Source organism: Macrotis lagotis, chromosome 3 (assembly GCF_037893015.1).
Source record: "Macrotis lagotis isolate mMagLag1 chromosome 3, bilby.v1.9.chrom.fasta, whole genome shotgun sequence".
NCBI classification, from domain to species: domain Eukaryota; kingdom Metazoa; phylum Chordata; class Mammalia; order Peramelemorphia; family Peramelidae; genus Macrotis; species Macrotis lagotis.
The window spans coordinates 40,654,416-40,668,044 of NC_133660.1; the positions used below are offsets into that span (position 1 = coordinate 40,654,416).

At 32.8% G+C, this 13,629-nt stretch overlaps 1 protein-coding gene across 1 annotated transcript in view; it reads left to right on the top strand.

The window, feature by feature from the left end:
- FRAS1 (Fraser extracellular matrix complex subunit 1) overlaps positions 1-13,629 on the top strand; it is a 502,816-nt gene that overhangs the window by 128,177 nt on the left and 361,010 nt on the right. The window contains exon 4 of the mRNA XM_074231550.1: positions 11,704-11,811. Coding sequence (XP_074087651.1) covers positions 11,704-11,811 — 108 coding nt within the window. The remainder of the gene's footprint in view (positions 1-11,703; positions 11,812-13,629) is intronic.

Sequence of the window (13,629 nt, forward strand, 5' to 3'; positions counted from 1 at the left end):
ATCCACAACCCAGAATAGAAATAACTATGTGGAAAATCTTTGAAGTGAAGATTAAGTATCAAAAGTTTCTCCTAAAAAGAGGAACAAAGTCTGTTCTAGGAAAGTTATATAATGTATAAAGTAATGGATTTCAGGAATAGGACAACTATTTATTTTGTCCATCACAAAAGGAATTCTTTTTTTTTTTTTGGCAAGGCAAATGGGGTTAAGTGGCTTGCCCAAGGCCACACAGCTAGGTAATTATTAAGTGTCTGAGACCAGATTTGAACCCAGGTACTCCTGACTCCAAGGCCGGTGCTTTATCCACTATGCCACCTAGCCGCCCACAAAAGGAATTCTTAAAACACAAAAAACCATTTCAGCATACTTTGATACATATTTAAAAGATGATCTACCCATGAATCCTATTATCCTTTCTTTGGATATAAGGGAGATGTTCAGGAGATTTGTGCTTCTGCCAAGTAAGCATACTTTCACCTCATATTTGTACTGCCTATCTGAGCAGCTCACTCATGGTCTATGTCTTTTGACCAGCCAAGCAGGCATGACTCCTTGTATGTCAATAGAAATATTTTTGCAGAGATGTAGTAAGCACCTCTTGTTTCCACGTCTCAGTGACTCTGGACCTCTTGAGGTCATGGAGTAGCCACCATCCATCTAGGACTGACATTTTGATTATCTTTGTTGAAAAGACACACAAAGAAGAGGCAACTGGGACTTGAGATTCTATCAGAAGCTCACCTGGACAATCACATTCTTTTGATGCTATGTGTATGTTGCTTTTGGAGAGGTGAGTATGTGTGTGTGTGAGAGAGATCCTCCTTGCTAATCCTTCATAGATCTAGTCTTAGAGACCTAAATGACAAACTGAAAAGAAAGGAAGAAATTGAGAGAGAAATTGTTCCTTTCCTGTCTACTAAGTGGACAGCTCTTTTTGCTCAGTTACCAATTGTCTTCAACACACCTGACAGTGATAAGGACCATAGGTATGAATAAGGGGATTACTTCATTATTCCCAAAGACAAATCCTTTAATATGTAATAAGGACACATCTTGTTCTTCGGATACAGAAAATGTCTGCTTAGCTTTTATGAGAAGGTGCCCTGTTATGCTAGATCAGGGCAACTCCCTTGTTACCTACATTATCCTCTGTAGAGTTAATATATATACAGTATGGACTGTTCAAAGACATCATTTCTCTTCCCGTAAACCCTCTGTCCCAAATAGATTAGATTGTATAGAGAAATCAGAACATTTCATAGGTATTATCATATACTTGTGAGATAGGAAGAGATTAACATATTTATGTTAATATAACATGTTAACATAACTCATTAATTGTGATATATATTAAAATTGATCTTATTTTAAATAATTTTATAATTTAGTATTTTTAACAATGCCAAACAAAAGTGTGAACATTTGATGATAAAGAATAGCAAAAGGATTTTATTGAAAGTGTGAACTTCTGTAATATAGTTTTAAAAAAGGATATGTTAAATTTAATATGATAGTAACACAAATTCCCTTCCTTTTTTTCTGTCTCCTTCCTTTTTTCTTTTGAATATCTTTTCTATCTTTTTAAAAAATCTGTATTTAGCAAATACCAAGTAAAATGGTCATTTCTATGTACAGAGAGGATAGATGTCACCAGGTGCATGAAATTGTAGATCTCTACTATGTACAGGCAAGCAAAACAAATTCCCACACTGTCCACATTTGAAAATTTATGTCTGATTCTGCAACTTGAGTCCATCACCTTTCTGTCAAGAGGTGGGTAGCGTGCTTCATCCTGTGGAGTTATAGTTGTCCTGTGGAATTATCATTGGGTTTTGCATTGATCAGAGTTCAAACCTTTGTCATATTGTGGTTTTTTTATGAATTGTTTTCCTGGTTCCACTCACTTAACTCTGTATGAGTTCACAAAGTCTTGCCAGGTTTCTTTGAAGCCAACATTTTTGTCATTATGATGTAATACTATTCCATTACATTTATGTACCATAATTTGTTCAATCCTTCCTTTTTTATATACATCCCCATAGTTCAGTTTTTTTAATTGCAAAAATATCATAATATTTTTGTTCTCTTGAGTCTTTTTCCCCATGCTTTGACCTCATTTCTAAGATCTTTCTTTGTTCTCTTTCTAAAATCTCTTTCCTTGATCTCAGTGGAGGATCTTATTTGGTAATGGTATCAGTAGGTTAGAGTTGTAGAATTCAATGACATTCAAATTACTTTCTGGAATGACTGGATCAATTGACTGTTCTACCAATTTTCTGTCACTTTTCCAACGATTGTTATTTTTCATGTTTGTCACCTTTGAAAATCAGATTGGTGTGAGATCCCTTTAGAATTGCTTTAATTGGAGCAGTTAGGTGGTGCAGTGGATAGAGTGCCGGCCTTGGAGTCAGGAGTACCTGAGTTTAAATCTGGCCTCAGACTAAAATCTGGCATCAGACACTTAATAATTACCTAGCTGTGTGGCCTTGGGCAAGCCTCTTAACCCTATTGCCTTGCAAAAAAATTGCTTTAATTGTATTTCTCTAATAATTAATGATTTGGAGAATTTTTCTTTTCTTTTATGGTTTTTTTTAAAGTCATTAAGCGGTTATTTTTTCTTCTTCCCTTCTTCCCCTGTGAGGGGAAAAAAAGAAAAACGAAACCCTAGCAACAAATGCAAGGATTCAAACAAAATAAATTCCCATATTAGCTGTATGTCTAATTTTGCAAATCTATTTAGTTTATCAACTCTGAAAGGAGGTGATTAACAGTTTTCATCATTAGTCTTCTGGAATCATGATTTACAGCTGAAATGACAGAGTTCTTTAGACTTTCAAAATTGCTCATTTTTACAATTGTCTTATCTCCTGAGTTTGCTCATTTTTCTCTGAATTAACTTTCTGTCATTCCATTCTCTGATTTGTGAGTAGCCCCTTAGTTCCCAATTCTTTGGAATTATTTAAAGTTCTTTTATAAATATTTTTGTATACTTTTTTTCCCTCTTTCTTTGCAGTGTCACTAGGTTACTGGTTTAACTGTGACATATGGTATGCACAACTAATGTCTAGACCAATTAATTCATAATTACACTCAGTGCATCAATAAGTCTATCTTCTCATAGCCCTTCAACATTTGTGATTTTTGTTTTTGTTAACTTTGCCAATCTGATAAGCATGAGGTATAACTCCAATGTTGTTTCAATTTGCATTTCTCATATTATTAGTGATTTGAAACATTTCCTTCCCCCATCCTCCATAGCTATCGATACTTAAGATTTCCTTAGAAAACTACCTTTTCATATCCTTCAACTATTTATCAATTAGGAAATGGCCCTTATTTACATCATGTATCTAGACTTCTATTGAAATTCACTGCAATGATTTTTCCTAGTTACCTCTTTCCCTTCTTGTTTTAGTTGCTTTGGTTTATAGGAACACTTTCTATGTAATACAAATATTTTTACTTATAAATTTTTTATTATCTTTTAATATGAATTTATTTATAATTTTTGTGATTTTCCTTATCTTCTTTCTATTCATATATCTTCCCTAGTTATATATCTGAAAAATGTTTTCTTCTTCTTTTACTTCCCTAATATGCTTATGATATGACCTTTTATAACTAAGTCATGGATATATGTGGAATTTATCTTGGTATGTGATATAAATTACTGGTGTAAACATAATTTCTATCAGATTATTTTTCACTTTTTCCAACAGTGTTTAAAAAGGAGTCCTTAACCCAGTAACTGGGGCCTTTAGGTTTATCGAATGCTATTCTACTTTGTTAATATGTTTATTGTTTGGTGTACTCAGTATGTTACACTAGTCAGTATTTATATTTTATATTTTTATCTAATATCAGATGATTATTTGCTTTGTATTATGGTTTGAGATTTGGTAGTGCTAGACTCACATTTGTTTTTTTCATTATTTCTTTTGAAATTCCTGACCTTTTTCTTCCTCCAGATGAATTTTGCTATTATAAGCAAATTAATAAAATTATATTTGCTGGACTTATTCATGAACAATTAATATTTCTCTAATTATTTAAATCTGTCTTCATTTCTCTAAACAGTGCTTTATTTTCAGATAGTGCCCATGTGTGTTTTGCTATATAGACTCCCAAATACATTCTATAGTTTTTTAAAATAAAATTTCTCTTATCTTTTTTGCTGGGTTTTATTGGTAATATAGGAAAAAATTGATCATTATATATATTTTGCCTTTATTCTGTATTTTATTACATTTTTTAATATTTTAATATTTTTATCTTCCTTTTTCCGATTCTCTTGATAAGTCATCAGACTATCAGTTGGTTTTTTTTTTTTTTTTGGCAAGGCAATGGGGTTAAGTGACTTGCCCAAGGCCACATAGCTAGGTAATTATTAAGTGTCTGAGGCCGGATTTGAGAGATTATTAGTTTTAAGTGATAGTTTTGTTCCTTCTTTGCTTATGATTATTTGCTTGATTTCTTTTTCTTGTTTTAGTGCTTCAGCTAGCATTTTTATCACTATTTCAAATACCAGTGATAAGTGATAAGGCATATTCTTGCTGAACTTGTTAGAAAGGAGTCTAATATTTCTTCATTATGTATAATATTAATTTTTGGTTTTATATGGACACTAATAACTTTATTAAATGTATATTTTTGTTTCCTAGTATTTTTAATATTAATGAGTATTGGATTTTTCAATTTTTTTAAATACACATAGACATATAAAATCATGTGGTTTACATTATTTTTTAAAGTAAATGTTACATTCTCTTTGTTAATATTCAATTTAGTATTTTTTGTGTTAATTCACATTAGAGATATTGGACTTTAGTTTTCTTTTGATGCTTCATTTCTTCCACTTTTAGGTAGCAAGACTGTATTTGGAGATCATAATATGACCATAGAAGGACCTCTTTTCTTTTCTCTTTTTTGCAAATAGTTCGTTTAATATTGAATTAGTTTTTTTCCAGTGTTTGATAGAATTCACTTGTAAATCTATCTGATTTTTTCTTTGGGAGTTTATTTATGGCTGGTATAATTTATTGTTTAGATTTTGGGTTATTTAAATATTCTCAGTTTTCTATTACTTAGATATTTTGTATTCTTGTTAATACTTTTCTATTTCATATAGTTTATTCATATAATTGGGTAATAAAATAATTTCTGATGGTTTTCTTTATTTCCTCTTTAATTATTGTGTATTTCCTTTTTATATTTAATCAAAAATCTGATAGACCAAATTTTCTTTTTTTTAAGTTGGGATAACTAAATACTTCTTAATTAAAAAAGACTCTTATTTGAAATTTTTTTCTTTCTTTTGTTATGTTCTTCCTTAATTTTCAGAAATTCTCCTTTGGTGCTTTATTGATTTAAAAAATTTTTAGATTCTATGTGTTTTAAAAATTTTATGCCAAACTCATTGATCTGTTATTTCTCTTTTTGTTAATAAAAAGCAGTCTAAGATATAATTTTTATTTTTCCTTAAGGACTGCTTTAGCTGAATCCCCAAAGTTTTTAAATGCTACCTCATTGTAATTTTCTTTTATATAAATATTTTATTTGTTTCCAATTATATACATTAGTAGTTTCCACTAATCTTTTTTTACAAGGTTTTGAATTTTGCAATTTTTTCCCTTTCCCTCTCTTCCCTCCAACAGAAGGAAATCTGATAGACCTCACATTGCTTTCATGATATGCACAGATCAATATTGAAAGTGTTGAGAGAAAAATATATTCTTAAGGAAGAAAGAAAATATTAGGGAATAGCAAAATTATGTAATATTTGAGACAACTTTTTAAAACTTGAAGATAATAATCTTTGTTCAAACTCCATATTCAACCCTCTTTCTCTGGATACTGATAGTATTCTCTATCACATATCCCCCAAATTGTCCCTGATTATTGCACTTATGGAATAAGCGAATTCATCAAGGTTAATCATCAGCACACGTTATTAAGTTGTTCTTCTGGTTCTGCTCATCTCACTCAGTATCAGTTCATGCAAGTATTTTTTTAGGTTTTTACAAGGAAAATGGGGTTAAGTGGCTTGCCCAAAGCCACACAGCTAGGTAATTATTAAGTGTCTGAGACCGGATTTGAACCCAGGTACTCCTGACTCCAAGGCCAGTGCTTTATCCCATATGCCACCTAGCTGCCCCTCATGCAAGTATTTCTAAGCTTCTCTGAAATCCCATACTTCCTGATTTCTAATAGAACAATAGTGTTTCATCACATACATATACCACAATTTGGTTAACCATTCCCCAGTTGATGGACATTCCCTCCATTTCCATTTCTTTGCCACCACAAACAGAGCTACTCGAAATATTTTGGTACAAGTGATATTTTTACCCTTTTTCATGATCCCTTCAATGTATAGATCCAGCAGTGGTATTGCTGGAACAAAAGATATACACATTTTTATTGCCCTTTGGACATAGTTTCAGACTGCTTTCCAGAATGGTTGGATCAGTTCACAGCTCCACCATCACTGCATTAGTGTCCCAGATTTCCCACATCCCTTCCATCATTGATCATTGTCCTTTCTGGTCTTATTGACCAAACTGAGAAGTGTGGGGTAGTACCTCAGAGATGCTTTAATTTGCATTTTTCTAATTAGTATTAAGTTGGAGCAATTTTTATATGTCTATAGATAGCTTTGATTTCCTTATCAGAAAATTGTCTTTGCACATCCTTTGACCATTTGTCAATTGGGGAATGGCTTGTTTTTTGTTTTTTGTTTTTTATAAATTTGACTCAGTTCTCTACATATTTTAGAAATGAGTCCTTTTTCAGAAACACTGGTAGTAAAATTGTTTCCCAATTTACTACATTTATTTTGATCTTGGTTAGAGTGGCTTTGTTTCTGCAAAACCTTTTTAATTTAATTTAATGTAATCAAAATTATCCATTTGTTTAATGATGTTCTTTATCTCTTCCTTGATCATAAACTGCTTCCCTTTCCATAGATCTGACAGGTAAACTATTCCTTGATCTCCTAGTTTGCTTATAATATTGTCTTTTATGTCTAAATCCTGCACCCATTTTTGCTTTTATGTTGGTATAAAGTATGAGATTTTGGTTTAATCCAAGTTTCTGCCATATTATCTTCCAATTTTTCTAACAGGTTTTATTGAAGAGTGAGTTCTTATCCCAGAAGTTGGGACTCTCTGGTTTTATCAAATGGCAGATTACTATAATCATTGCTGTCTCTTTTGCACCTACTCTATTCCACTGATCCACCAGTCTATTTCTTAGCCAGTACCAGACAGTTTTAATGACTGATGGTTTTTATTGTGATTTTCTTTGATGAAATCTATTAATACTTTTTCTAACAACTATTTAGGATTAAATGATTTAGTTATTGGTTTTTAACCCTTTTTTCAAAGACCTATTATGGAATATGATTTTAATTGGTTAAGGATGTGTTTAATATTTTTATTTTTATAATTTTTATTATAAATATTTTATTTTCTAATTATTTACAGTAGGACTTAATATCATTTTTGTAAGGTTTTGAATTTTATAATTTCCCCCCCACCCTTCCTTTCCTCCCTTTACCCCCTCCCTTACAGAAGGAAGTCTGATAATCTTTACATTGATTCCATGCTATGCATTGATCAAAATTGAATGTATTGAGAGAAAAATAATATCCTTGAGAAAAAATAAAATATTAGAGTTAGCAAAATTATGTAGTACATAAGGTCACTTTTTTTTAATTGAAGGTAATAGTCTTTGGTCTTTGTTTAAACTCCACAGTTTTTTTCTCTCTGGATACAGATGGTATTCTCTGTCACAGATACCTTAAAATTGTCCCTGATTATTGCACTGATGGAATGAGCAAGTCCATTAAGTTTGAGCATTACTCCCATTTTACTGATAGAATGTACAATGTTATTCTGGTTCTGCTCATTTCACTTCACATCAATTCATGCAAGTCTTTCCAGGATTTTCTGAAATCCTGTCCCTCATCATTTCTTGTAAAACAATAGGGTTCCATCACATTTTTATACCACAATTTGTTCAGTCATTCCCCAATTGATGGACATCCCCTCAATTTCCAATTCTTTGACAGTACAAAAAGAATTGCTCCGAACATTTTTATATTTGTGGGATTTTTATACTTTCTCATGATCTCTTCAGGATACCAAACCAGTAGTGGTATTCTTGAATCAAAGGATTTGCACATCTTAATTGCCCTTTGAACTTAATTCCAAATTGCTCTCCAGAATGACTGGATCAATTCCATCAACAATTGCTCAGTGTCCCAATTTTCTCACATCCCCTCCAACATTGATCTTTAGTCTTTCTAGTCATATTGTCAAATCTGAGAGGTGTGGGGTATTACCTCAGAGATGCTTTAATTTACATTTATCTAATTAATAATGACTTAGAGCAGTTTTTCATATGACTATAGATAGCTTTGTTTTCTTCATATGAGAATTGCCTTGCTATATCCTTTGACCATTATCAATTAGGGAATGACTACTGATCTTTTTAACATGTGTTTTACTGTAGTGCTATAACTGCCTGATTAAGCAGTAACAATCAATTTTAACCCAGCTCTTTATATTAATTTTTTTAATTTTAAGTGTGTTTCTTATAAACAACATATTGTTGGATTTTGCTTTCTTATTTATTCTCCAATCTTCATTTACTTTATGGTTGAGCCATTCTCATTCACACTAACAATGGTGATTATCTCCTAGTACTTTTCCTTCCTTTTTCCCCCTACCCCCTCTTTACAAAGAAGATGGTAAAAAAGGAATTTCCCAAACAATTGATATTTCTTTCTGTTCTGTTATCCTTCTCTTTCCCTTGCTTTGTATCTGATCATAGAATTTTACCTTTTCTTTTTGTTTCCTACCTTCCTTTTTTTAATACTAAAAAACAATCATACTCAAAAGAGACTCTTCTATATCTATGTTTCATGTTTTTTTAAAAGCAAAAATGAGTATACTTTGTCAAAGACTTTTTGTGCATTCATTGACATAATTATGTTTTTTTGGATTATGTTTTTATATGATTAAATATACTCATTCTTCTCTAATTTGGATTATCAGGGTATCCCTAGTGTAAATTCATTTTTAATTGAATTTTTTTCGATTAAATTGCTGTCATCTTTTTTGTCTAGACTATATTAAACAATTTTGAATCAAAATTCATTAGTTTATAGGTTTCTTTCTTTCCTTTATTCTTCCCTGGTTTAGGCCTTAAGACTTGTTTCATCAAGAAAGTAGAGGAAAATTTGTATAGCAAAGATAGTAATTATTCTTTAAAGGTTCTTTCAACGTGACTTCTCCTGTAAAACTATTTGGACCAGGAAGATTTTTCTTTGGCATTTCTTTTATAACATATTCGTTTTCTTTTCTTTTCTTTTCTTTTCTTTTCTTTTCTTTTCTTTTCTTTTCTTTTCTTTTCTTTTCTTTTCTTTTCTTTTCTTTTCTTTTCTTTCTTTCTTTCTTTTTTTTTGGAGATCTCCATTAAAATCATCATTTGGTGTTCTGTTAATCTGTTTTTTTAATGTTTATAGTTAACCCTCAATACATTTTAAATTAACAGTTTTTTTCCCTTGGCATAAGAGGAATCTTGTAGGATCATAAGCTCTAAGATGATAGATTTAGAGGGAGAAGGGACCTTAGAGGTCAGTAAATCCAACCTTTCATTTATAAATGAAGACATAAATCCATAAATTTTAAGTTCTTTGTCTAAGATCACACAATCTAGTAAATGCCTAAGATGGCCACTTCCTGTATCTGGTCTTATGCTATCTTCTTTGTTGGGTAAAGTGCTGCTGTGGCAAACTGATGCCCTCATGTCAGGGTTTCAGTTACTACCTGACTCTCTTTCCTTCAGGTGCTGCTATTGCTGCCTTGGCCTGGGACCTGTTGTTGGTATTTTTGAAGGTTTGCTATTTGAGCATAAGAAAGAGAATACTACTTAGGAATGGAAGATGGTGAAATGTGGGGGAGGCAGATCTAATTATAAAGAGAGTCTATGCAGTTTATTAATTGTATATTAAAGATAATTTGAATTCTAGAAATTCTTTTTTATTGACTTGTATGGTAAATAAAATTGGTATGGGCTCCCAAAGCCATAGGCTATGGGAAAAGTACTTACTTTTTTTGCCTTTGAGTACTGGGTTGAGTTTGAACCCTGGTCTGAGCAGAGGAATAATGATCTATACAGGTGTGTTGAGATGGCTGTGGATCTTCTCTCCTTTGGACACTAGAGGACTCCTGGGGTCACTCAGACTCCCTTTATGGACCATAATTGCTTCATTTGGTGCTTTCCTCTGTGTTTGGGTCTTTTTAAAGACATCAGGCCTTGGCTAGAGCTAAATTAACAGTATATTTTCTGTTCCAAGGTAGACTTGGTCCAGTGTTTAAGGATTAAACTTTGTTTTCACTTTTTTCATCATATTGATTAACAATTTAATAATGCTTCAAGGTTTGTAAAGTACTTACTAATCTCTCATTTAGGGCTGCTAATAGCCTATTTTTGCAGATGAGGAAACTGAGTCACAGAAAGATTTTTTTTTAAAGTGACTTTCCCAAGGTCACTCAGCAGGTAATTGTCTGTGGTTGGATTTGAACTAAGGCTTAACTGACTCTTAGTTCTAAACTCTGATTTTTTTTTATACAGATACAACAAAAGCAAACAGAAGTCAATAAATCAGAACAGCATAAGGTTGTGAAACATTCACGTTTCATATACCCTTTTGATAGTCTGGTACAAACCTCTAAAACCCTTCACTATTATCATTATTATTATTATTATTATTATTGTTATTTTTGAGCCTGTGGCTTCTGATCTTAGCCAGGATGGAAGTGGAGACAGCTCATATGGACCCAATCCCACTGCTGGTCAGTGTGTGGAAGTGACCGTCTCTTTTTCTGACATGCACATGCTTCCTCCTCCTTAGGTAGCTTGGTGCCCACCTGCCCTTGGAAGCATACCCTATTGGTGCCAGTCTTATTGGCTCAAATCATCCTTATTGCTAATAGGAGTGGCAGGCTATTTCTTTTAGATCCAGATAATAATAATGTTTTAAAAAAGCATAGAATTTTAGAGAAAATCAGTTATATTGAAAGTTAAAAATAATTAAAAAAATAAATGACTTCATGGATCTTAAACCCCTGATGTGAAAGTATATGCCACACAGTGAAAGAAGCAAATGGAGAGGGTATTGTATATTAAAACCAATTTTCAGGATGTTTCTTTCACTTGAGTTTTTTAGTGACTCAAGGACACTATTGATTTGATAATGCAAAAAAAAATTGGTTCCTCTGCATATCATTGATCATATTCCAATTCTGTGACATTTGAAAGGTATATGAATAATTTTATTTCTTAGAATTACTTTTAATTTCTTTCTTACTTAAAAGTCATGCACCTCCTACCCCATTCCTTTTGTTGAGGTGGGAAGTGTATGCTGTCCACATTTTCAGACTTTTGTTGGTGTATTGATCAGTTTTGCTTATTTCCATCCCCCCCTTTTAAGATCTAAGTTTCCTGAGATGGATTACTTATTTCATTGACTTGGTGGGGAGTTAATCGCTGCTGAACAAATAAAACAAGTGTTTATGATTTTTTATTATTATTATTATTTTTTGCCTTTTAATTTAGCCAGCCCCTCCTGTGACTCCTGCTGCACTCATACTCTGAATGATTGGTTTTTAATTCAGAACTTATGTTTCTTTGTAGGATGACACCATTTGGAAGCCTGATTCATGCCAGGATTGTCGTTGCCATGGTGACATTGTTTTCTGCAGGCCTGTGGTTTGCAAAAACCCTCAGTGTGACTTTGAGAAGGTAAGATAGCCATCTTATATCTAAAATACTGTCTGAATCATCTGTGCTTTTGATTTGATTTTTTTGAGGTTTGAGAGTCTTTCAAGACCCCAGTCAATTTCTGACTACTTTGTGTCAGAATATTGTGTAACAATGCTACTATTTTTATTCCTTTTGAATTCCTGTCCTTGTATGATTTAGTGATTTTTAAGGTAGGATGAATCCACAGTAGTTTTTGCAACAATAAGCAATGCCCTTTGCCATTGCTTGTTGTATTAAGAACCAACAAAATATCTGTTTCTGATGATGAGAATGGAACCCCGTTAAAACTGAACAACCACTTGGAATACTCTCTACTAAGCAATTAAAGAGGATTAACACCTAATCCAATTCTGTTCTTAGTACAGAAAAGTTTGGTTTGAAGAGTTTCATATCAGTCACCTTGGATCCTAAGATTTATATACTGACTCTATGTTTCTGTTTGAAATATCTCCTCAGGACTATTTCTTATCTCTCTTGCAGTTTACAGATTGGTAGTGCTGGTAACTTCTGGGGTTGTAACTCTCTCGGTGGTTAATGTTACATGAACCCCTACCTGTTTGCTTCTCATTATGAGAGTCAATAGCTATTATTAGCTTGAGGAATTGAAATTTAGTTACAGATTATTTCTTCCATAAATCTCAAGTGCTTTCTCTTTGAGATACATATAATCTCTGTAGAAAGAGTGGATTCAAACTTAAGAGTACAGTAGTCATGGCAGATGAGTGGAATACATATACAATCAAGATTACACTAAATTCCTGGTATTGTAGGACCTGGAAGTTTTTCACCTTCTGTAGAGTCCTCATAAAATTCCAGTGGTTCAGTCTCTCGGCTGCAGATTTCACTGTTGAGTTCAAAAGTTTCTGCTCTGCTTTAAAATCATCTGTCTTCTATGTTGGCCCTGGTCCTGGTGTACAGATTTGTCTTCTCCATGGAATATTTACCTTTCTGTGTCTGTCAGTTTATTGTATTTGTCTCAAGACCTCATATGGGTCTTGAACTCCCAGAATTTTGGATGAAGTATATTCCTTTCAACAAGTAAGTACTTTTTTTGTTTTTTGTTTTTGTTTATTTATTTTATATTATTACAATAATCTTGTTATGAGAGTAAATGTAAATCCTCCTCCCCCAAGTAGATGAGAAACCTCAAGAATAGTGAGAGAGAAAAAAATGTACTTCAGTCTCTGTTCAGATTCCAATGGCTCTGTCTCTGGGATGAATTGCCTTCTTTATCAAAAGTCCACCAAAGAAGTTACTTCACTATTTTTCCCACAGTTGCTATTACTAGCTGTATTTCCCTCCACTATATTCCTTCACACTCTCATTTATTCTACTCTCTCTCTCCTTTCACCCTGGCCCTGTCCAAAAGTATGTTGTATCTGAGTAGTCTCTCCCTCAAACTTCCCTCTCTTCTATCACCTATTAATATCTGTAGAAAGAATGGATTCAAACCTAAGAGTACAGTAGTCCTGGCAAATGAGTGGAATACATTTATAGTCAAGATTACACTAAATTCCTGGTACTGTAGGACCTGGAAGATTTTTCACCTTCTGTAGAGTCCTCATAAAATTCCAGTGGTTCAGTGTCTCAGCTGACAGATTTCACTATTGAGCTCAAAAGTTTCTACTCTGCTTTAAAATCATCTGTCTTCCCTCCCCCCATTCCGCCTTATCCCATCCCTTTCTTTTCATTTTTCTCTAGGGTAAGATAGATTTCTATACCTTAATGAGTGTGTATGTTATTTCCTCTCTGAGCCATTTCTGATGAGAATGAAGAGTCACTCTTATGTGAATTATC